The 26,559-nt window shown below is 41.2% G+C and overlaps 1 protein-coding gene across 1 annotated transcript in view; it reads left to right on the top strand.

Annotated features, from left to right (window-relative positions):
• Positions 1–26,559, top strand: part of CA10 (carbonic anhydrase 10) — a 338,024-nt gene that overhangs the window by 51,580 nt on the left and 259,885 nt on the right. Inside the window, exon 2 of the mRNA XM_065416142.1 lies at positions 8,448–8,522. Within this exon, the coding sequence (XP_065272214.1) occupies positions 8,448–8,522 (75 nt within the window). The remainder of the gene's footprint in view (positions 1–8,447; positions 8,523–26,559) is intronic.

Here is a 26,559-nt window from a genome sequence, read left to right as displayed (position 1 = left end):
GTTCCTTAGGGGATGTTTGGGTGGAGAAGGAACTGACGGCAGGTTGCCCATGCAACATACCTTTTTACTCCAAAATGAGATGCATCTGCAGTAGTCTGATAAAATGAAAGCCCCAGGTATGTCATATCTCTTCTGTATAAATATCCTACTTCTACACTGCTGCGTTGAAAGGGGTCTGACGTAATGGCAGAATACCATGTGACAGACCCAGACCAGTGGGGTACAGCAGTCTGGTAGAGGGCAAATATACTGGTCACTGGATGAGTAGTTTTCTGTTCCCTGAGTGACCAGAGCAGGGGCTGCACTAGGGTAATCAGGAACCTGCTAGAACCAGTTAAGGCAGGCAGGCTAATTAGGACACCTGGAGCCAATTAAGAAGAAGCTGCTAGAATCAATTAAGGCAGGTTAATCAGGGCACCTGGGTTTTAAAAGGAGCTCACTTCAGTTTGTGGTGAGAGTGTGAGGAGCTGGGAGCAAGAGGCGCAAGGAGCTAAGAGTGAGAGGGTGAGGGTGTGCTGCTGGAGGACTGAGGAGCACAAGCGTTATCAGACACCAGGAGGAAGCTCCTGTGGTGAGAATAAGGAAGGTGTTTGGAGGAGGCCATGGGGAAGTAGCCCAGGGAGTTGTAGCTGTCATGCAGCTGTTACAGGAGGCTCTATAGACCGCTGCAATCCACAGGGCCCTGGGCTGGAACCCGGAGTAGAGGGTGGGCCCGGGTTCCCCCCAAACCTCCCAATTGACCTGGACTGTGGGTTCTTTCAGAGGGGAAGGTCTCTGAGCTGTTCCCCAACCCACATGGTGAATCTCTGAGGCAAAAAAATCCGCCAATAAGCGCAGGCCCCACCAAGATAGAGGAGGAACTTTGTCACAACCAACACAGCTACTTATGTTCAGAGACCACTGATGTCAACACTGAGAAAGAGAGGGAGCTTTGTGGCAAATGGAGATCATTGCAACATCCTGTCACCCTTAAAGGGAAACAGGAATGTAGCACTTTGGATTGCATGTGCAAATGGCGTTTACAGACGACAATGCTGATGCTAGCAGCGCTCTTGGGAAAATACTTCTGTGCATAGTCTGTTCCTAGAGGCAGATGGTCTCTCCTAATTGCCAGTAGCTTTTATGGTGGACCCACAGATTCAGTGATGCTTCCCAAGAGGGGGGGAAGTCCTAAAGGTTCTGTACAATATACTGATTTAGGTATTTTGAAATGAGTCATCAGATTAGATCTGTGAGCAGATCAGAAATGAAAACTTGTGGATTCTTAACTTTCCTCACAAATACATAGTCTCCTTCTAAACTTTTTCCCTCTTCATCATTTTTATAGTGTAGGTAATACCACAAAGAAGAAGCTAGTCTCAGAAGTGTGTAATACAACCCTACAATGGATAAAACTGACACCACCATTAATTACAGTAATCTGAAATTTAGATGGGAAATCAATTTAAATATCGCTTTCATCAGTGAGCACTGAGGAGGAATTCTACAAACACTTTATCACATGGCTTCAGCTAGTTCACTATGTTACATCAAATGCACTGGGCTTCAAGCAGACAGCTCAAACATTACCTCATCCAATTCTTAAATTGGGCACGTGCCGTGGAGTTGCCTAAGGATACAGTCTATATGGCTTGAAGAACTCAGTGTAATGAACTAATGTTGGGAAAGGGGAATAACTTAATCCATAATTTTAGTACTTTAATTTAATTTAAAATTGAGCATTTATTATGTAAGTACGAGAAATGGATTGCACAAGGAATATTTTGGGTGAAGACATTATTGCTACGTTGGTGGTCACATCCATATTCCCCACTGTTAAAAGCTGGCTTTTTTTTTTTTTTTTGAGGAGTTGGAAAGTTGATTGAATGATGTTTTGACCAAAGTAAGGCTCATAATTAACAATTAGGGTGGATGGAGGAATTCCTGGAAATAAAATATAGATATGGCAGAAATTTCAACTAGTGGCCAGAATTGTGCGAAGCTTTGTCATTCCAGACAGTCTCTTTTCTTTCATCTCCTTCCTTTATTCTTAAACCTATCTTGGACTTGTATGTTAATTTCATGTACCCATAATTTTAATGTGTGGATTCATTCCTTTGAACTGTGCAGTTTTTCATTTTGTTTTTGGATGTTCCCACATACTGTGCGCATATATATATATATATATATATATATATATATATATATATATATATATATATATATATATATATATATATATATATATATATATATATATATATATATATATATAGTATAGAGTCTTTCAATAAATTAAATAGTGCAAAACACCGAATGCAAGTGGGGGATAGAACCTGGGACCATTAGTGGCAAAACCTGAGCTTAATGGAGTGACTCCTTTAATTATGGGTGAGTAGCAGTCCTTTATCCTTCATAAGGGCCAGCTGCTGGGGCGAGACATGATCACGTGCATTTAAGCAGTGTATGAAATGAAGTGTCCAATTATTATGGCAATGGAAACCTAGAAATACCTAAATAAATAAACCCAGGGGTCTCATTTATAGATTCATAGATTCTAGGACTGGAAGGGACCTCGAGAGGTCATTGAGTCCAGTCCCCTGCCTGCATGGCAGGACCAAATACTGTCTAGACCATCCCTGATAGACATTTATCTAACCTACTCTTAAATATCTCCAGAGATGGAGATTCCACAACCTCCCTAGGCAATTTGTTCCAGTGTTTAACCACCCTGACAGTTAGGAACTTTTTCCTAATGTCCAATCTAGACCTCCCTTGCTGCAGTTTAAGCCCATTGCTTCTTGTTCTATCCTTAGAGGCTAAGGTGAACAAGTTTTCTCCCTCCTCCTTATGACATCCTTTTAGATACCTGAAAACTGCTATCATGTCCCCTCTCAGTCTTCTCTTTTCCAAACTAAACAAACCCAATTCTTTCAGCCTTCCTTCATAGGTCATGTTCTCAAGACCTTTAATCATTCTTGTTGCTCTTCTCTGGACCCTTTCCAATTTCTCCACATCTTTCTTGAAATGCGGTGCCCAGAACTGGACGCAATACTCCAGCTGAGGCCTAACCAGAGCAGAGTAGAGCGGAAGAATGACTTCTCGTGTCTTGCTCACAACACACCTGTTAATACATCCCAGAATCATGTTTGCTTTTTTTGCAACAGCATCACACTGTTGACTCATATTTAGCTTGTGGTCCACTATAACCCCTAGATCCCTTTCTGCCGTACTCCTTCCTAGCCAGTCTCTTCCCATTCTGTATGTGTGAAACTGATTTTTTCTTCCTAAGTGGAGCACTTTGCATTTGTCTTTGTTAAACTTCATCCTGTTTAACTCAGACAATTTCTCCAATTTGTCCAGATCATTTTGAATTATGACCCTGTCCTCCAAAGCAGTTGCAATCCCTCCCAGTTTGGTATCATCCGCAAACTTAATAAGCGTACTTTCTATGCCAATATCTAAGTCGTTAATGAAGATATTGAACAGAGCCGGTCCCAAAACAGACCCCTGCGGAACGCCACTCGTTATGCCTTTCCAGCAGGATTGGGAACTATTAATAACAACTCTCTGAGTACGGTTATCCAGCCAGTTATGCTCCCACCTTATAGTAGCCCCATCTAAATTGTATTTGCCTAGTTTGTCGATAAGAATATCATGCGAGACTGTATCAAATGCCTTACTAAAGTCTAGGTATACCACATCCACAGCTTCTCCCTTATCCACAAGACTCGTTATCCTATCGAAGAAAGCTATCAGATTGGTTTGACATGATTTGTTCTTTACAAATCCATGCTGGCTGTTCCCTATCACCTTACCACCTTCCAAGTGTTTGCAGATGATTTCCTTAATTACTTGCTCCATTATCTTCCCTGGCACAGAAGTTAAACTAACTGGTCTGTAGTTTCCTGGGTTGTTTTTATTTCCCTTTTTATAGATGGGCACTATATTTGCCCTTTTCCAGTCTTCTGGAATCTCTCCCGTCTCCCATGATTTTCCAAAGATAATAGCTAGAGGCTCAGATACCTCCTCTATTAGCTCCTTGAGTATTCTAGGATGCATTTCATCAGGCCCTGGTGACTTGCAGGCATCTAACTTTTCTAAGTGATTTTTAACTTGTTCTTTTTTTATTTTATCTGCTAAACCTACCCCCTTCCCATTAGCATTCACTATGTTAGGCATTCCTTCAGACTTCTCGGTGAAGACCGAAACAAAGAAGTCATTAAGCATCTCTGCCATTTCCAAGTTTCCTGTTACTGTTTCTCCCTCTTCACTAAGCTGTGGGCCTACCCTGTCTTTGGTCTTCCTCTTGCTTCTAATGTATTGATAAAAAGTCTTCTTGTTTCCCTTTATTCCCATAGCCCCTGCATTCCTGTATTGTTTGCCTATATTCATCCTTTGTAATCTGTCCTAGTTTCCATTTTTTATATGACCCCTTTTTATTTTTTAGATCATGCAAGATCTCGTAGTTAAGCCAAGGTGGTCTTTTGCCACATTTTCTATCCTTCCTAACCAGCGGAATAGCTTGCTTTTGGGCCCTTAATAGTGTCCCTTTGAAAAACTGCCAACTCTCCTCAGTTGTTTTTTCCCTCAGTCTTGATTCCCATGGGACCTTACCTATCAGCTCTCTGAGCTTACCAAAATCTGCCTTCCTGAAATCCATTGTCTCTATTTTGCGGTTCTCCCTTCTACCCTTCCTTAGAATTGCAAACTCTATGATTTCATGATCACTTTCACCCAAGCTGCCTTCTACTTTCAAATTCTCAACGAGTTCCTCCCTATTTGTTAAAATCAAGTCTAGAACAGCTTCCCCCCAGTAGCTTTTTCAACCTTCTGAAATAAAAAGTTGTCTGCAATGCAGTCCAAGAATTTGTTGGCTAGTCTGTGCCCTGCTGTGTTATTTTCCCAACATATATCCGGATAGTTGAAGTCCCCCATCACCACCAAATCTTGGGCTTTGGATGATTTTGTTAGTTGTTTAAAAAAAAGCCTCATCCACCTCTTTCACCTGATTAGGTGGCCTGTAGTAGACTCCTAGCATGACATCACCCTTGTTTTTTACCCCTTTTAGCCTAACCCAGAGACTCTCAACACTTCCATCTCCTATGTCCATCTCTACCTCAGTCCAAGTGTGTACATTTTTAATATATAAGGCAACACCTCCTCCATTTTCCCCCTGTCTATCCTTCCTGAGCAAGCTGTATCCATCCACACCAACATTCCAATCATGTGTATTATCCCACCAAGTTTCAGTGATGCCAACAATGTCATAGTTGTATTTATTTATTAGCACTTCCAGTTCTTCCTGCTTATTACCCATACTTCTCGCATTTGTATATAGGCATCTAAGATACTGGTTTGATCTTTCTTCCCAGTTTTGTCCTGACCCTCCTTTCTCTCTGCCAATATAGCCCACACTCCCTCTCGTTTCTGACCCATCTCCCAGGTCTCCATGTTCCCCACTTACCTGCGGGCTTTGCTCACCTGTCCCCGTCGAACCTAGTTTATGTGACACAACAGTGTAGGAGTTGTGATAAAGTATAGGGGGTCGTACATTTCTATTTTTCCTTTGAGTGGATTAAATGAGGCACACTGAGGGAATTATGCTATTTGCAGCATCATGTAGGCTACAGATGTAAAAAGCCTCATTCCTTGTCTGTAATCCCTAAACTATAAAGTCAAATCTGTTTCTGTGCGGCGTAAGGCCATCATGTCAGATGGGCATGACTGTAGGTAGCATAGAGACCACATACTGGATGTGCATCAGGTGTAAGTATCACAGATAGGATTCCCAGCAAGGAGTGTCCATATGCCGGTTCATCTTTATTTTACAGTCCTGTGTTTACAGCACAGTTCCATTACTAATCCAGCTTTGGGTGTGATTAAGTTTCAAAAATAAAGAACAGATTCCTTGCTTATCAAATAAGACCTTTTGCTTCATGCTGATTGACACGTTGGGTTAGGAGGGAAGGGTTTTGGAACGCTTCCCCCCCCCCCCCTTCTGTGAAATGAAGGCTTCATGAGTCTGTTTTTTCCCATTCCATTGCAAGTCCCTGTAGGATCTGTCAAAACAGGTCTCTGGCACCAGGGCTTACTTTAGCTGCGCAGCGGAGTGCAAAGTCATGTTCAGTGATTCTCTGCACAATTTTTGCATGATGTTTTGCCTCAACTGGTATTAAATGTTGAGGTTTCAGGGTTCAAGCAAGAACATGGCGCTGGGGATTGTCTCCCTAGCTGCCCTCCGACAGCAACACCACTGCCTTCCGCTTGATTTCCTCAGTGGCTACAGACTGCTGTAATACAACAATGGCCCCAGCAATGCTCTTGCCTTATCTCAAATGTTTTAAATGGCTGTGTTACAGAATCTCAACGTACTTTGCTTCCTTAACTACTTTTTATACGTGTAATTTTCATGTGTACTGATCTGATATCTGTGGAATGCACAGAGTGATGCCAGGTCATGCCCTTCTACTGTAGCTGAAACAGTTGCACAGACATCCAATTATTTAGTACAAAGCCTTGATAACCTAGTTTTCTTGTTCATTTCACACAGCTGAGAATGATGGCTTTCCATGTTAATGCAGAAAAGTTTAAAAGGATGGCAAATATTTTACTTTTTCTGGTATTAGCTTTATTAAATGGAAGGGAGGACACGACACAACAGAATCAGTGTGTTTGTGTGTTTTTGGTACATTAGTTTTATGGTATTGATGATTCTATTAAACAATTACTCTTTTTTTTTTTCCCCCTCTGGATGGTCTGAAATTGATCACTGCTTACAATTTTAGGGTTGGCTATAAAATGGGTAAGAGTCGTGGTTTCTCTGTTCTATGTATATATTGGTTATAATAAATAATTTCCATTTATATAGTGCCCTTCATCCCAAAGATCTTTATAAGGTGTGTGTGTGTGTGTATATATCACTTCATCCATTACTGAAATGCAACCACCTATGGGCAACTGTTAAACTGTGTATAATAATGCTACAGTGACACTTCAGCGTAATTTTAAACTGCAGTGGGATTTTAAATAGGTGGAATAATTCCTAGTTTTGATTTGGAACTCCCTCCACTCTTGCTGAAGAATCGTGGAATTTTTAATAATGGTCAATACCATGCTGTTAGATCTTCCCTGAAAGGCATTATCAACAGCAGTTCTCAGAAACCCTTAGTACTAATGGGGAGAACTGTTCTGTGCTGACTTGGAGGCAAGAACATCTCCTGATGGACAGTGTCTCTAGCTTCTTGTAGCTGCTGTGAATTTATGGAGGTCTTCATCCAAATAGTGACGTAGCTTGACCCTAGTGAGGCATCTGTCCTGCAATATGATATACATAGGTCGGAATCTTGTGCCTATATGGACCTCCGCTCCAGATCTTCTGGAATACACAGGCATAGGGGTTCTCCTGTACAGATCAGACTGCAGGATGAGGGATAACATTTATGATCTGAATACTTGATATCCAGACAGTGCCTGCCCCAATGAGCTCACAATTGTACTGTCATTGTCTATATGTATATACAGTGCCTAACACAATGAAGCCCCACCTGGTTTGAGGTCTCTAGACTGCGATAGAAATGTTGAATAATGATCTATAAAATGTAAAGAGTGCCCAGTGGAATAGCAATTCCAGTTAAATGTTTCCTGTCTTATTGACACAGCCCCTGTACTGCAAGCACCGTGAGTCCCCACACAACTCCTATGCTATAATGGCTGTGCTTTGGTTTCTCATAACCAGAAGATTTCTGTCTTTGTCAGTATCATTAACTGAGTTCGGTTTTACTGTTGCTTCTGCTGTTTGCAATCAGTCACTTAAATCGTCAAGAGAAACCAAATAAATACTGCTTATATGACTGACAGAACAATATGTAATGATCCTCGTGTTCTATCCTTTTTGATTAACTGAGAAGTCCTGGAAGTTTCTGAACATAACAGACCTGTCTATACAGAGACAATTGGCCATTCTTTAATGATTTTTCTTGACTCATAGTCCATTGTGCAATGCAGTGTTCCGTTCCCTCCCACACTGCTTCCCTCCAGCCCAGAAGAGGCTGCATTTTGGTGGTTCTGTATGAAGCAATACACGTATATGTGAAGCACTTTGAAATTCTTTAAGATGTAATATTGTAATGAACTAGATACAGTAGTGTGGATGTGCGTATATATAAAATTCAGTCACGCCAATGTCCTCTAGTGGATGTGGATTCAGAACTGCTCAGTGGTGTGCAATAGACTCAGTGTTGCTAACAGGGATCCTCTGTTAGCTTAGGTAGTAGGGATCTGCACAGGACTATCTGAGTTTTAGCTCCACTGCTGCCATGAAGTTCTGAGTGTCCATCATAAGAAGTATAATGACTGCTGTGACGTCCTAGGTCACTATAGATTTGTTATTTTTTAGAGTTTTGAAATTGCTTGTATTATTGAGGTTTTCTTAATGTTTTATGGTTTCTTTGGTTGTTTCCTTCTAGCTCAACAGAATTCACCAAAAATCCATGAGGGCTGGTGGGCCTATAAAGAGGTGGTCCAGGGAAGCTTTGTTCCAGGTAAGTGCAATTTTAAAGTCCTAGCTTTTAATATATAGTTTTGTTTTTACATTACACAGTGGACAAATACATCTGTACACACCAACGCATTAGAGTGAATGATGTAAAGGTTTTATTGGAGTATCAGCTGAAGAACATTGCTCTCTTCTTCAGCAGAAGGTGCACAGTTACTGATGCCATTGTTATCTCTTGGTGGTGACTGTTCTCATGCGACTGTCCCAAAATTCACATTCAGTTCACTTGTGAAGAAAAGAGAGGACTGTTAAGTCTGACTGTAAATTGGCTGAATTTAGCTAATGGATACGAGACTGTGTTAGGCAAAGCAATTTCTACACACCTAATAGTAAACTAACAAAGGCAAAGTGAGGAAAACATAACCCTAACATATAAGCGTCTAGTATTTTATTATGCAAGCGTCTTTTATTTCAATAAAAAAAGAACACCATGGAAAAGGAATGTTGAGTAAGGCAGTTCCGCGAAGTGATTACATTAGTTATTAGTAAACAATCAATGTGAGTGTAGAACAGGCTAGATGGATCTAAGCAAGCAGCACCTTGGGAATATAGGCAAAAGGAAAATTCAAATCAGTTGAGTCCAGGTATAAGCAAAACATAAAAGTAACCCAGAAACACAAAGGTACAGGGTAGTCAGAATAATGGGATACGGCTTCAGTAGAGGCCCCAGTGATAAGATACTGTAAGTAGCTTAAGCTTAAAGATGAGAATTTTTCTTTCTCCTAACTGTTATGTATGTAGAAATACATATGACATGTTGTGGGCTGTTCAGTGGTTGAAGTGTGCGTGATAACTGGGTGGGGAAGGTAAGAGTGAAAATTGCAGGATGTATCTCTGTTAGCAAGTGAGACAATTTTAACCTGTATTTGACGCAACAACCTCAGGAAATGTTTACCTCGAAACAGCTAGAACTTCCCGTAATGACTGGCGCTTAACTAATGATGCGACTGATGGAACAGTCTGATATATGTGCTGCTTCTGTAATTGTTAGTTCAGTAGGACTGGAGACTTAAGGGTAAGGTGAGATAAATGGAGCAGGGGTGTTCATTATGGTTCAGTTCTTTAACCTCCTGCTATCACTGTGGAAAAAGTTATGAAGTAGATGGCTAAAATGCCAGCTGTTACCATTATTGTTACTATATTTATTTTAAGTGTCAGTCTGTTTTTTTTAATATGATTGAAATATATGTCTGCCCACATTTTTCTGATGGAATCAGGTCACAGCAGGGACAGTGTTTTATGACACTATCACAGTACCAAAACTTCCACATATACCTTTTTCTCAGAGAGCTAGAAAATCTCAGGTTGTGCAAGGCTTTTTTTTTCTTTCTTTTTTCTTTTTCACAAGAATCTGCAATTTGATCAGGTATCAGATTTCTCCATTGTTATGGCAACAGCTATGATTTGAGGATCAGATTAGAAATAACATCCCAAGGGTGCTAAATTATTTTGATGTATGTGATAGTATAAATGAAACAGAACCTATTAAACCAGGGATTTCTGGACATGAAATCCATGCACCATACAAAGAGCAGCATCTGGAGACTTTAAACTTAATTACATACTGATGTGGTGTAAAGCAACATTTCAGAGTCCTTGGAAGTTTTTTTCTGGACCATCAAGTACCTGGAAGTATATTGTTATGCATACTCAGATGCTAAGGTCAGTAATGGAAAACAACTTGGAAGTTATAACAACCTGTATTCAGCAGAGAACTTCGCCCCTGGTCCACACTAACCCCCCACTTCGAACTAAGATACGTTATTAACGTAGCTGAAGTCGAAGTACCTTAGTTCGAACTTACCGCGGGTCCAGACGCGGCAGGCAGGCTCCCCCGTCGACTCCGCGTACTCCTCTCGCAGAGCAGGAGTACCGGCGTCGACGGCGAGCACTTCCAGGATCGATTTATCGCGTCTAGACAAGACGCGATAAATCGATCCCAGAAGATCGATTGCTTACCGCCGGACCCGGAGGTAAGTATAGACGTACCCTGCAGATTGCCTAGCAGGTCCATAATAGATGTAGGATGGTTCTCTTCCCAATACGTATGTGGGAATCATTAAGAATGAGACTCTGCCATTCTGTACTTTCTAAGCATTCCAGTTTAGCTTCTCTGAGTTGAAATAGTTTAATTGCTAATAAACTAATTCATGTAAAGAAACCAATTTGATCTGAAGCCAAATAATGCTGTTACATACTGGTGAGGTTTCAGTCTTTAAGAGCTCAAAATATCTAATCCAGAGAGCCTTCCAAATACCCAGAGCCGAATCAGGAGGAGATGGCCATAGTTGGAGACATAAAGAGTTAAGAGCTGCCAGAACAGCATGGAGAGAGACATCCGTCTGGAAGTCTTGGCCTACTTAACAGATCCCCTAAATATTCAAAAAATGTTGAATATTGAACTTAACTAAGAATGTGTCACCAGAAAAAATAAATTTGGCCCAGGGAGACAAATATGAACTGTTACGTTTAATGGCTCATTGAAATAGCACCCTGGAAAGTAAAGCAGCACGGATCACTTAGGTGCACTGGTTATAGAGAGACTGTCAGGTTTCTTCCTGAAACTTGACACCTCTGACAAGGTCAGGCTGCAAAATCTTATTGGGGGTTCCAGAAAAAAGGCTGGGATCAAATTTTCAAATGTATCCAAGTTCCATTTTCCAAAGTGACTTAGGAGCTTAAATCCCATTGATTTTCAGTGGGATTTAGGCTCATAAGTGTCTAAATGACTTTTGAACATGGGGGACTTAGGCTGCTCTGTCACTTAGTATCTCTTGAAAATGTTACCGGGGATCATACTTTGTCACATACTGTATTTATTATCAGCCAGCTAGTGCTGACATCAGTCAGAGAACTCCAAATAATTATGTCCATGATTTCAAATGTTGATGTCTAAAAATGGGCTTTTTAAATGCATATTTAGGTGTCTGAATTGAAATTAGAGGCCTGATTTTCAGATGTGCTCAGCACTGAAAAACGTTGCCTCTAATATCTATTTAGGGACCTAAATATGCATTTAGGAGACTAACATAAAACACCCACGTTAGAATATTTTGGTCCTAGATCTTTCAATGTGATATTCTGTTTCAGATGTGTTTAAGTAGAGCCCTGTTTTAGTACAGTAGATAGTCTGCATTCATGCTCCAGCTCTTACACAGTTTTATCTTTGGTGAGTACTTTTAAAAATTGAACCATCTTTTATAATCCATTTTTGGTGATGCTTAAAAGGATTACAGACCATCCCACAGAAGGCACCCCCCCCCTTTTTTTTTTTTTTTCCCTCCACTAAAAGCCAAAAATCTGTTGGGATTTAAAATAAAGCAAATGAAATAGAAAGCAAGAAATGCTCTGAAATTTTACTTAATTTAAGAACTAAAGTACATTCAACTTTAAAGAATGGGCTGGAATGGAGAAGTAGAGGAGACTTTTCTTTATGCCTGGGGTATTTGCATAATAATCCACGTTACACATTTTTGATTGATGTTGCATGCTGGAAAGAGTCAGGAGTGCAAAGTAAACTTTGTAACATAAGTTTACTGTAAAGACACACATGATAATAAATATTATTTGACGTGGGCGGTTTGGTTTTGCAGCCATTATGAACTTATCCCACAGCACTAAAATAGAACAAGCAATTTTGGTTTAGCAGAAACTCTAATGAATAGCTTTGAGCCAAATCCTGCCGCACCTCCTTCAGTCCAGATCCAGAAGGCCGTAAGCACAGCAGAACCTTTATGCTACCCTGTGTGTGTGGTGCATGGATTCTCCTCCCTCTGGTCTCCACTGCAGCTTTCTCCCAGCACTGTGCAAAAGAGTTTGGGTAAGGATGAGCCACAGAGTAAGTCAGCTTTGGTGACTATGGGTTTGTGATTGTGATGATTCACTTGCCAAAATCCCTGCCTTGTGCTGCAGCTTCTATTAGATTATGAGGGCTGTACTAATAGCACTAGTGTTTTTTTTACCAGTTGGAGGGTTCTCTGCAGAGTTATGTTGCACAGTGGTTAGGAAACTAGCCTAGGACAAGGGAGACCTGGGTTCGAGACTCTGCTCTGCCAGTCTTCCTGTGTGACATAGGACAAGTCACTTAATCTCTCCACGCCTCAACTTCTCCATCTGTACAATAGGGAGAATAGCACTCCTACCTCACAGAGGTGTTGTGAGGATAAATGCACTAAAGACTGTAAGGAGCTCAGATAATACAGAAATGGGGGCCATATAAGTACATTAGATATCTAGAAGATACATGGACTTTGCTTGGGAATCCAGGATCTAGTCCCTTCTGGAAAAGAAGGTAATGCCAGAATATTTGTCAGTTTTCCTCCTTTTTAAAGGACCTAGATACATAAAAAATATTTTTTTCTTCAGTTGCCAGTTTCTCCATTGCTTCCTCTCTAGAGTTACACTCTGCTTGAACACAATGTTCAGGACCACTGTTACCTTTATATGGGGGTAGGAAAAAGTCCACGTAGCTGCCTACCAGTGAGCTTTGCTTACGTGCTATGTTCTTTTCCTTTCTTATGCTGTACTGCAGTTTGGGTGGCAACACAAGTTTATGAATGTGTGCCATTACATTTAACACCAAACTGCACAAAGTCTGTCGCTATTATACTGTATGTGTCAAATGGCATCTTTAGGAAAAGCTAGTTAATTTGGTTTTGTGAGTCTTGAAGACTTCACTTCAGATCACTTGGTAATGACACTTTTTCCCCTCTTGATTTGTAAGAAAAATTTGTCAACAAGCGACCTTTTCAGAGAAGGGACATGTGTAGAGATGAGAATGAGAGTAACTGTTCTTGTGCTCATGAAAATGCAACTGCTCTTCAAAATATCAGTGAAAGCAAATACACTATTGGCAGATATCTGTTGCCAGTGCACACTCTTAATCCTAGCCCATAATCTGATTTTTTTCTGAGGAATAAATTCATGTTAAAGAAAAACAGGCAAAACAGAGATCTGGGCATTTCTAATTGGCCTTGGTGACAGGGGATACATTCTCTTGTTTGGAGTAGAGGGGTGTAAAAAATTGTGGATTTCTCCATAGTGCAATCATTTAAAAACACTATCTGACTGAGCCAACACATATCAACAGTTGTGTCTGCAACCATGCTTTAGTTGCTTCATTCATAAATTGATATTAGTTTGTAAACAGTATTTACATAGAACACTGGGTTGGGTCTATGGTGGCAGTGGCAAGAGCTCACACATCTCATTTATATGATGGTGATAGTGGGAAAACCTGAAGGCCTGTTTGTTTATGGAGCTGTCTAATGGTTTAGTCTTGAAAATTTGAGCTACGGGTTATGTGACTACTCAGTGGCACAATCATCAAATAAACAGTGCTCACCATCAGCAAACAGGCCAGGTAGGATTGTAATTGGCCATGTGGGGAAACTTTAAAATGGAATTTTTGGGGTGTTATCCTGATCTGAACATTGGATTTGGAGATAGAATTTGAGTATTCTGGGTTTTACTAAAAATAGAGTTCCTACGTGCAACACCTCATCCAGGTGCAAGGGTTGCCATTAAAAAAAGCCAGTGGCTGCACAGTGAGATCTGAAATATCACTGTTTTCCTCTGTAATTACAATAAGGAGTGACCATAATTTCTTAGGTTACAGAGTAGCAGCCATGTTAGTCTGTATCTGCAAAAAGAACAGGAGTATTTGTGGCACCTTAGATTTGTTAGTCTCTAAGGTGCCACAAGTACTCCTGTTCTTTTTGCATAATTTCTTAGGTTCCACTTCATGGTCACTAATAAAGTGTTGACTTTTTAATAGCAACCACTATATCTGGTCTCTTTTGTGAGAATTATGCTAAATTTGGGGGGCAGGGGGGACTTCTGTGGGAGTTTTTCTTGTACAAGGGCTGCAAAATAAGGCCTTTGGCTTTTTCTTTGTAATGGGGTTGATGGATGCAGCAGAGTCAGAGTTGAAATGGCTCAAAAAACCACATACCTTGTTCCTCATTGAATTATTGGAGAATTAATTTTCTTTATTTACAAGACAACACAGCAGGCAGTGCAGACTGAAGTTCTTTTTTCAGGCTTCTCCAAGAAGCAATCAGACCTGACTACCATTCTTGGGTGAAATTCCTAGCTGCAATAACTTAAGTAGAAATATCGACTAGATAACTGCAGGTTACATGTGATTAGGCTAGTCCACAAAGAGGTAATCAGATACTTTCATTATTTCTTGAGATCAGAGGCTATTTTTTGGCTCTCTGTCTAAACCCAGTCTGGTTCACCATTGGTTGGGAAGTTAATTCAGTATACGACCTCACACAGGCTTCAGCCTACCAAGTAAAGAAGGTATCCATTCATCTTGATTACCGATGGTAGAAATAACTTGAGCATAACTTATTTTTGAGCCTTGCTTTATTATAGAAGGGAGCGAGGACTACTCAAGGATAACGCCAGCACTGGTACTAGATTCCCAAAAGATGGTAGAACTATGGCCTGTTGTTTCTCTGCACCATTCAGCAAAGCTACACCCAATCCAAAGGTGGAACATTGGGCATGTGTCTTGTTGGATCTTGGTGGCATTGTGCTTGCCTGAGGTATAGTGTACCATTGGAGCATTGGGACTCCCCGCTGTTCTCTGCTATGGACTCTGGTACTGTACAACAATTGAGCCTTGCATATTCTTCTGCAAAGAGAGTGTTCGCCAACCCTTATTCCTGAGTCATCTCTGCATAGAGAAAAAATCATCTGGTGGTTAAAATACAAGACTGGGTCGGAAGATCTGGGTCTTTCGCTTCACTGTGCCACTGACTTACTCTGTTTCTCTTGGGGAAGTTTTCTTCATGCTTCAGCTTCCCATCTGTGAAAGGCATATTGGTTACCTGTCTCGCGGTGGAAGTTGTGAGGTTTAAATCACTAATGTTTGTGAAGCACTTTGAGATACTCAGAGAGGACAAGGTGCACAAAGTTGGTAGTTGTTTCCCAGGGAAAGATTAAAAATGGTTAGTCCTGGGCCCACTTTCAAAAGCCCCACCTACAAGCTTCCTAGTACATCCATGTGTTCTGCATTGAGACAGCCAGTCTAAGTGTTCTTGATTTCGCCTTTGAAAACTTTATTTTACAGTATTCTTGAGTTGCCAATGAATGTCTTTATAGATGTGTGAAACTGACCCCTGTGTCAAGGTCCAACTTGAGACCCATGTCGCACGTAAGCCTTGTCTTGGCTAATTGAACCAAAATGCTAGATCAGAACACCCCACACACTTTCTGAAAGGGTGAACGTGGTGCTAATGCCGGCCTGTTGTCTAAAGGCTGCATTTCATCGCCAGAAGCAACCATTAGATCATCTAGTCTGACCACCTGCATAATGCAGGCCATAGAATTCCTTCCAGTTGTCATGTGATGAGCCTGCTTGTGTTTGGCGATAGCATATCTGCCAGAAAGACATCCAGTCTTGATTTGAAGCCTTCAAGAAGTGGAGAGTGTTGCACTTTCTCATGCATTTGTTGTCAGTACAAACAAGTGCTCTTTGATCAACAGCAGTGTTTGAAATAATCTGCCCATGCTCTTCAGAATTAACAAGACTGAGAAGTTTTGAAGAATTAATCATCCTGACTGCCACTTACATATATAATTATTTAGTGGAACACTAATAGCCCTATTTTTTAGAAGCTGGTATAATGGAACACTCTGTGATGCAGTACAGTTTCTGGAAATCATTCACTTATCGATCGGTGCTTTGGGTAATATGTATAACTAATCTTTCAGTTTTGCTTGTCACTTAAAGGCAGCTTGGAGGAAGTGAATTTTACAGCAAAAGTTTGTGGGTTTTTTTGTAACTAATTCTTCAGACACAAACAGGACTGGGGAGGAAATCCAAGCCAATTTGTTTTAAAAAGAAAATGACCCACACAGAAATAAGTGCACACTTGTAATAAGTGAAAAATCAGCAACCCATTTTCAAAAGAATTTTGGGCACAGTTCCTTCTTTCAGAGCAGTACAGAACAGGAGGAGACTTTTGAAGGGGAAAGGAAATTAGGTGTGAGAGGGCATGTTGCAGGCTCAGTTCTAACCTTAGATATGAAGGTACCTGTTTTATATCTTCTTAAAGAGCTGAGCCAAACATTCAGATCTTAATCAAGAACGCCAAAATGCAGTCCTCCTTATGTGAGCCATCCCATTGCCCTTAGTGAGATTCAAGTGATAAAATCCTGCAGGAACAAACCTTTCATAAAGTGTCCAGACACAGAGATTTGATTCAGCCTGCTCACGGATGAGGGTCCCCCACAAATGTCAGATTCATACCTAAACGTTCCCAAGTTTGGGAGCTGTTTGGATCTGAGGGTTTGTTCAAGGCCTGTTTCTCATTTTAAATTCACTATTGTACATGCATGAGCAAGTGCTGTTGTATTGGATGCACTTCGGGCCACATACATGGTAAATACATCATCTAACTAAACTGAGTTGTACGCAGTTCAGTGAACTAATTCTGAATCAGATGTTGGTGGAATTTTTCCCAGAGCAAGGACTATAGGTTTTGGCCTAGTCTTTCTAAGCCCCACAATACCATTATGAAGGAGGTATACCCATTTCAGAGATAGATAACTAAGGCACAGAGAGATTAAGTGACTTGCCTGACATCACATAACAAAGTGGCAATAGACCTGGTAACCACAGTACACTGCAATACAGAGAGAAGTATATTTTATTATTGACTCTGTCCACTGCTTTCAGCACTCCACCTAAAGGATTTTGAGCATATGTGACTATTTGAAGTTGTTTTCTATATTTACCTGTCTTTAAAATATAAATCTAAATGTGTGATTTAACGAACAGCTGGGAATATAACTCAATAATAGGAGAACATTTTTTATAATGAACCTGACCTTTTGAGATATCCCCAAAGTAATCTGCTGCCTAGTATTTGTGCTATCTGTTTTATTTCAATTGACAATGAAGTGGGACTCAGTGTTACAGTTCTCCTACTGAAGACCATAAAGAATGCAAGATCATGTCTGGGAAAAACAGACAATTCTATTGAAAAGATAAATCTGTACGTCTTATTCCTTGTCAATTCCCATTTTTTTTAAAAAAAGCAATCAAATACAGAAAACTCTAAGTGTTCGCCTACATTCAAGCCTCTCATCAGTGTTTTAAGATTTAAAAGTGGAGCTAAATATTCATTGCTGAGAAGTGAGCCTGAAATGAGAATAATTTTACTCTGAGTTGAGTGATTCCTTAATTAAAGCCTAAAGCAATCAACATGGTGCATGTTTCTTTCTTGTAGACTGTCAACAGAAACCCACTGGGATGCTTTGCAGAGTGAAAAGGTCTGGAGGAGATTTGCTAGAAATGAACCTATGAAATGGAGTGAATATTTAAAATAAAACACGCTTAATTTTTTATTAAAAAGAAGTTGCAAATTCAGGCTATAGTAGACAGCTGGGGGGGACGGACGACGAGATGAGTGCTATAACCCAGGGACCCTCATCAAGAGCACTACTTGCTGTTGTCAAGGATTCAAATGCAGTAGAAAATCTCACCTGATCTGAGCAATCACAATGGGATCAGAAAGGCAATTTCTCTGGTAGCAAGATTAGCTTGCTGACTTGCAGCCCGATTCTGAGCTACTGGGGCCTGATCCTGGTAGATTAACTTAACTGACTCGGTGGGAGTTGAAAGTGCTCAGCAGTTTGCTGGACTTATGCAGGAGTAAAGTTGCCAGGACGCAGTGGACCTGTGGATACCGCACCCGTGCAACAGTTCTGGAAGGCATTCTGCGTGCAGAGGACGCAGAGGCACAATACCTCCAGGGAAAGCCTTAGTGACTCCTACAGGAGTCGCATGTTCTGGCAGGTGTAACATGGTGCAGAATGTCCTCCCCCATTCAGTGTCTCCAAACCACTAGCTTGTGCAGAAGGGGGAGACTGAGGCCAGGGCCGCTTCCCCTTTATGATGTCTAGTTCCATGAGTAGCAAAGTGACTATTCCCCTTCCACTCACCACTTGATGAAGGAATGAAGGACTCTGGATGTCCCCTTTGCAGGGGCTGTGGATGGAGGTGTGGGAGTGGAGAAGCTCCCATGCATGAGCAGTCAGGATCTAACCTGCAAAGTGACCATGCTGGCTGCAAGCATTTGTTGTCCATTAGGGATGTCTCAGCTCTGCCTCTGAGATACAAGGATTTTCTTCAGTCATCCTAAACATTTCTTTTTCTAGCCCTACCCCCTTCAAATATCATGTTCTCCAAATATAGCTACAGTTTTTATTTCTTAAATGTTATGCCAGCTCTGTTGGAACTCACAAGTAGGAGTGAAAGGACAACAAGCCCTGCTGTATGATCTTTAAAAGGTTCATCATGTCAAGATGAATGTATCCTCTTAAGTCTTCATTTAAAGGCCAGGATCACTCATACATTTCTGTGTGCAGGTAATGACCTCATGATTATCATCACTGATATCACCTGCAACTGGAAAGGTCTGGTTTGTGCTAAAAATAAATAAATCTGTATTGCTGGGAATCTTTTTGAGTTTTTTCCTCTAGCCTTTATTTTAGGTTATGATGCTGAAGCAGTTCTTGTGCATGTAACTGAAAAATGCAAGAAAAAGTCTCTCCCCTGCTTCATCAGGCTGTTATAGATAAAAAGAAGTTGAAATGTTGGCTCTGGATTGAGTCATCAATAACTAGGAACTGGCTAATTTATACAGTATTGGCAGGATTACTGGGGGATAGCATATCAGGCAGCCAGCACTGATGGCGGGGGGTGGGAGGAGTGAAATAGAACAGAATCTTCTTAAGTGGAGCAAGCCCCATTCCATCCCTTGCTACTTCCATATTATCTGAGGACTTCACAGCAGCTCTTGAAGGTAGGGCATGTTGTTATCCATATCTTACACATCTTACACAGAAACACAGAGAAATCAAGTGATTTGCTGAGGTTAGACAAGGATGTCTGTGGTTGAGCCACAAACCGAACTCAGGTCCCTTGAGCCCCAATCCACTGTCTTAACCACCAGACTATCCTTCTTTTTTGAGTTCAGGTATACCAGTATAAATCCAGAGAGACTGCTCCAGTGTATTATCATTGTAATGATACTGATAGTATGAACTGAGCAATGTGATTTGTGGAGTTACAGTGCAGAACAAATTCACCGCCTTAACAAAAGCATGAAGATTAACTGAATTTTTAAAACTTGGCCAAAGTAGATTTTTACTGGAATTTGAACACTGCTGAGCAGAGCATGCAGCTTGCCTTCTGTTATTGAGCTACTTGTACTGACAAATTACTCACGAGGGGATGCTACATAGATCGGTGTGTCTCGCTTTGATTCAGCTGTTTTGTCTCGGAGGCCCAACGAGCTGTTCTATGCTAATAACCCAAAATGAACTTCAATCATGGCATCTGCCATAGTTCTGCATGTGGGATGGAACTTTATTGGAATATTGGCTCTTACATTAATTATCTGAGATCAGTGCTCTGCTGTGACACTTCTATCCTTTTGATTCAGAGTTTTGTGTGTGAGATGGATGGTTGCAGTAATTGCTCCCCCAGTGCTATAACATACTGTGCTATAAAGTGAGTTTGCATTTCAGACTGTAATTTGAGTCTCAATTCCCCCACAGTGCTGGATGAAACAATGGACAAATAGCACTAAGGACTAGCATTCTTATTTTCCAGTAACATCCTACTGCAAGGTCCATGGATTTGAGGTTTGGGTAGCTCTTAGCAACAACACCAAAAAAACCCATTCTGATTTCTACATCTAGAACAGCTTGAACAAATCAAATGGTATTCCTGTAAGACTAAAGAGGATTGAAGATGCAGCCTATTCTGAGCACTCTCCTGACCACCATTCAAAGGGTGATCTGACTGCATAGGAAAAGGGGTACTAAGCTTCAGCTTCAATATATTCTGATAAAAGTGATGGCGCAGTCATATGTGCTTCTCCCAAAGAGAGAGGGAGCTCTTGTGCCATGAAGTATAGGCATGGCCTAGTGGTTGGAGTACTGGTCTGGGACTCGGAGACCTAAGTTCTGTTCCCAGCTCTGCCATTGGCCTGCTGGGTGACCTTGGGCAAGTCACTTCAGAGCTCTCTGCCTCAGTTTCCCTATCTATAAATAGTGACAATACTGACTTCCAGTGAGGATCTGCTGATGAAAAGCACTGTATAAATGTTAGGTATTATTATTATGCCTGCCACATACCGTTTAATGTCATTGGAGTTGAGTTTGGTGGGGGTAATGCAGAGGAACAGGCCAAACAGAAAAGGAAATCAGACTGTTGCGTAAATGAAGACGACATGGTACATTATGCTCATACTCTTGTTAGAGCCCATTATGGTTTATTTTGTAAATATGGAGCACTCGATTTTTTTTATAACTAGCCTGCAAAAGCTATTACTGAATATGTACTTTTGGAGAATGGTAGGATACATGTTGTGTTTGTATTATTTTAAGTATGAGATATTTTGGAGGTAAAACATGTGGATGGAAGTGAGAGAGTGGTTTGAAACTAAGGGCTCCATGAAGACCCATTATGTTGCTATGAGCTACCCTAGAATTCATTTTATAGTAGTTGGAGGAGGATGACTGCTGGAGGAGAGAGTGGAGAGTTGGTAGCTGTGGATGGTTTGGGCCAGGCTTGCTGCAGTTGCCAAGAAGGGTTTCTTTAGGGACTGGTCCATCAGGGATGATAAAGGCCCAGGCTGCTGAGAGCGTGCGGATGAGACCAGATGGTAGAGCATCGGACTGTGCGGTTTATGAAAAGGGAGCCTGAGATGGGGCTTGAAAAAGATGGTGGGCTCTTTCAGTTGATCATACCAAAGTTCATTCACGGGTTTTAATTGCAAATAGTAAATTATAAGTTCAGTAATTGAGTCTGGAGTGGAGCAGCCTTTGAAGAGCATTTACCATGCCTATCCGGGATCTCTGCTTCTGGGGTGAGGGTCCTTGTAACAAGGGATCAGAGGGAGGTGGGCCAGGAGGTAATATTTTCCAAGTGAGAAGCTTAGTGGTGGCAGCAGGTATCTGAAACCTGGCCTAGGAAAACCAGGGTTGTGACCGATTCGTGACAGTACTTAATTATGGTTTATCACCATGCAGCTTACTTAGACTCCTTAATAATTGGATCTCTTTGACCTAACAGCCTGAAATTGCTCACTGTAACTTTTGAAAATCTCCCTGTAAGAGGACACACCTGTCTAAAAGGTCAATTTTGAATTCAAATGTAATTAAATATGATGATCATTTGAGCTAGTCAGAAAAGCTCTGTCAAAGTTTTTTGTTGGAATTTGCGGATTCTAAAACGAAACATTCCTTGGAGATGGTTCAGTTTTGATGAAGTTTCTTTGAAAAATAGACAGGATTATGGCAGAACCCTGCCTGCCGGGCAGGTTTCAAAATCTATCTTGTTTCCTACCAGCTCATTTGCCTGGTTCTTTAGCATCCTGGGACTTGAGCACTCCAGGGGCTGGGGTGGCCTTCCAGGTAGATTTGCCTCACAATTGGGGACCGGTGGCCTTCCAGGGTCCATGGCTCCAGGGTAGCATGCCTGGTGGGCTGATGAGGAGCCAGGCACTTAGAAGCACCTGTTCTGAGGTTCCCCATTCAGTTGGGGCTTCCAGTTCCCAACTCTTCAGTCCACCAGGTGGAATTTTGGTTTGAAATTATCAAAACAAAATGTTCCCCCCCACCTCAAACTCCTTTTTTTTTTCCGTTTAGCTTTCTGTTTCACAGAGAATTTCATAATTCTATTTCTGATTAGGCGCAAAAACAGATTTCAAAAGCTTGAAATCCTCAATGAAATGGAAATTACCTTCTCCACTCAGCTCTAATGATTGTATTGGGACAAAATGGATGCTCAGCATTTACTATGTTTCTTTATGCTTAAAAGTAAATGGAATTATTGTTTAGGAGACGCTTTATTGCCTCTGCATACTGACCTATGATTGAAATACTCTGGTGGTTTTAGCGAACATCTCTTCCCTGTCGCTGCATTATGCTACTTATGGCCACCCACTGTTTGCAGTGATGTGGTGAGAAGAGCCAGTACAATCACAGTCTGTGAGAGATTTAGTGTCTCCTGCAAAGAAACCCTCACTGTTGAGTGCAGCCACCTGCTGACTTGACCAGTGATATAAATTGCATTGCAGTCAAACTATCAAGCTGGCCGGAAGGGATAGCTCCCTGCACATTGATTGTTTTTCCTAGTGACAAGACTATTTAGCTGAAATTGTCACTTCGGTTTTGAATAGAGAATGTGGGTTTATTTGTTCATATTTTTCATTTTTTGTATTTATAAAACCAACAGTTCCATAAGTATTTCCAAACCAAGCCGTGATCAGCTTTATAGCGAGGACAGAAAGCCCTGAAAATAACTGTGTAAAATCATAATGGGAAATATGACAGATAGTTAACTACAGCTGTCCAAATGGCACTGCCATAATTCACAAGCACATGTACATAACACAGCCTACAATATAGTGAGAGCCAATGAAGAGAGACGACATGTGCACAAAACTGTACCAGATCACACAGCAAGTTGCTCAGTGCTGACCCAGAATGCAGAAATCTTTCCTTAGAATGACCATCTGCTGGACCCACTGATCTGCAGAATGGCACCCCTTTGTTCTCCCTTTGTCTGCACGAACATTTAATTTGTAGCAAGCTGGGGTGCAAATCTATCCCGTGCTAGCCCCTGCTATACACCAACGGTTCCCTAGTGCACTTTTGATCTATTCCCGTTTTAAAGTGGGGTACATCAAAGCGTACTAGGAAACTGTTAACACAGAACAAAGACTGTTCCTGCCTCAAAAAGCTTATTTTCTAAGTACAACTATACAGACAGATGTAGGAACACAAGGAAAAAAGGAAACAATGCTAGGTGGCATGATAGGCAGTGGTCTTAGCACAACACCTGCCTCTCCGTTGTTAAATTCTTTTGATAGGTGTGACTGGCCTCTTCAAGTGGCAGTGGGCCCTGTGAACCTGTGTCTTGTCAGCTGCTTCCTAATTGGGTTTTAAGGGAGGGCACCCTAGGCTGTATAAATGAATAGCCTGCGAGTCAGTTGGGAGATTATTAGGCGAGATCTGCCAGAGATGAGGGGACTAGAGGAGGTCTCTGGGGAAGCTGCTGAGAGCAGAAAGCTTTGTAGGGTTTCCCTGGGGAATAGGGAGGAATTGTCAGGAAACCAGTGGAGGGGCTAGCCTGCAGACCCCCTGAGCCACGGGGCTGAGGACTAGGAGACCAATGGAGGAGGTAGCCTGCTGACATTCCTGAGCAAGAGAGCCATGGACAAGAAAAGTTTGGAGAGGGCTAAAGGTAGAGAGCAACAGTGGAAGATGCCTTCTGGCTCTTTGAGCTGGAGAGGGCTGAGAGCAGGGGGTGAAGTGTGGTGAGACATGCTGGAGAGTTGAGCGTAGAGACATGGGAGCTGTACTGGGGAGTCTGAGCATAGTGAGAGATACTGGTGCTGTACCTGGTGTGTTGATGGACTTTTGGGACTTAAAGATTGAGTGTACTGTATGGACTTGTGGGTGAATTCTGCATTATGGTTGTGGGACCTTTGTTGTTGTTTATGTGCACAGGGTTTTCTTTTGTATTAAATTGTCCCCACAAGGGAAGATACATACTTGGGAAGTCTTTGTGGACTATTTCCATGGGCCAACAGAATGGGAAACTGAGGCAGGCACCCCTGTCATTCAACAGCCTGCTGTTGCAGGGTGCTCCAGGAAGGGCTGCATTGTGCCAATAGGTTTCACAGCAAAGGACTGTTTTAAATAGGGATTTGAAGCAGGTGGCCTTGCAAAGATGCTTGTTTGAAAATGTAAGATAAGGTCATGGATGTTTGTGAACTTTTAGCTCCTTTTAGATGATATTTCATATATAGTGTGTTTTGATGTGCCTGCAGAAAAATTTAAAGTGGTGTTAAGATTCTGAGTGAAATTTCAGCATTATCCTGATACCTAGGCAATAAAAGATTAATGATATTTGAGAGGGAGGAGAGAGAGGCTGGATATCTGCAAACCCTAAACAGACAAGTGCAAGGCACACTCCTTTGACCTTGCCTTCCCTGTCATAAACCCACAGCAGCTTACAATTAAAAAAACAAAAACAAACCCACATAACCCCCCTACCAAAACGAAACAATACATTTCACATACAGCTCTTCCTCTGGGGAGCAGATGAGAATGAGCCACACATGACAAATATTACTCATGTTTCTTAATGCACTACTGGAAGACACAAAGCTACTATGGTAAAGGGAAGAATGTATGAACCTGAATAGAACAGGCAATGCTAAAAGCTTGTCTCCCACCCTTCTGGGTTGCTTTGGAAGTGATTGCTCCCAAGGGTGAACTGATGTTTTGGGGCAGAAATTATGCCCCCAAAACAAGAGTGTCCGTCTTCTTTCCGAAGACTTGAGTCTAGCCATAAGGGACTGTGATGCTGAAGGCTGCATCCAGCTACAACGCATGACTGGGAAACGAGATTTACATCATTTTAAAATATGATGCCAAGCATGGATTTAGCCCATAAAAGGTTGTGCTTTTTTCTTAGCATTGTAACTAGAATTGATACAAAGGCAGAATTCTTTTCCAAAACTGGTAAGAGACAGGGACAAATATAGTCCTTCTGGAGAATTGGCCATCATTTTTTGACTGTACATTCACTTCTCAAAGAAAGCAAGTCCATGCAAGCTAAAATGGATGAACTTGACTGTGTAGCAAGAATGTGACATCTGAGAATTGTGGGAATATTTGAAAATGTCAGAGGGGAAATTAGGGAGCTCATATAAGTAAATGATTCATTAATGCGGGAGGAGAAATGGGGAGGACCAAGCTCACTCATTTCTGATAGGTTACCCGTAGCGAGGGAAAGAGACTACTGACTCCAGTCTTTGTAGGTTGGGAATCCGTAGCAATTTGGTGTAGTATTTTAATTGGTTAGACTGTGTCTAGATTGGAGTTATCTGAATTACTTTGGAACCTTTATGATGTGGCTGGCCAAGGTTTGCTGCTTTAAAACAACAGTGAGATCTAAGTCTTAAATTCAGAACATTTAATCTAACAAAGGTGAGAGTTCTTTTCATTTTATAATTTTTTGTTGTCAAAGTCTGGGGACATGGAGATCTTTATTAAGCCAAGAAACCTGAGCGTCTTACCCAGGGACTCAGAGCCAGTTCATGACAAACCCATGCTGAACACAAATTGACTCATATTTACTTAGTTTTTATATATAGGAGACATTGCGTAGTAGTTCTAAATGACTATTACTGACTCTTCCAGGTATTCTGTTTAGATTTCCTGTGGTTTGTTAGAGGTCTGTTCTTTCTCATTCATGGGGGTTATAAAAGAGAGAAGACCTTTCCTGGACATAATGTGGTGTGCAACTGGAGGGCCTATTAGATGCAGATGGAAAGACTCTTAGTACAGAAGAACAAAAAGGAGAAGATAAGCAGAATGTTTTCAGGTTGTTTTAAATAGACCATGCCTGAGCGAATTATTAGAAATATGTGATGAAGATCTACCACTAAAGGTTAATATTGATTTAGGAAATATTACAATGGAAGAAGTTAGAAAAGTCATCAGTAAATTTAAAAAACGGGAAAGCAACTGGAGAGGATAACGTTACTGGTGACCTGCTTAAAGCAAGTGATGAAACAGCCCTTCAGACTTCCTTATCTTTTTGCATAGAATATGGAATGAAGAAAAGAAGCCAACCCAGTGTAAGAAAGGCCTTATAGTAAAATTGCCAAAGAAGGATGACCTTACTAACTGCAATAAGCGGAGAGGAATCAGTGCCTGGGAAATATATGTGGAAAATCCTGGAATGTATCAAGAAACAAATAGAGCTTCAATTTAGAGAGGAACAAGCAGGTTTTAGGCCCCTGAGATCATGTTCAAACCATATTATTCTCAGATATATTATAGAACAAACTGTGGAGTGAAAGCACCTCTTCTGTTAACTTTTTTAGATTTCCAGAAGGCTTTTGACAGTGTATACAGAGACCATCTTTGGAAAATTATGGCATAGTACAGAAAGTAGCAAAAATAGAATAACCAAG

The sequence above is a fragment of the Emys orbicularis genome, chromosome 13 (genome assembly GCF_028017835.1).
Source record: "Emys orbicularis isolate rEmyOrb1 chromosome 13, rEmyOrb1.hap1, whole genome shotgun sequence".
Lineage (NCBI taxonomy): Eukaryota > Metazoa > Chordata > Testudines > Emydidae > Emys > Emys orbicularis.
This window is presented reverse-complemented; position numbering and strand designations above follow the sequence as displayed.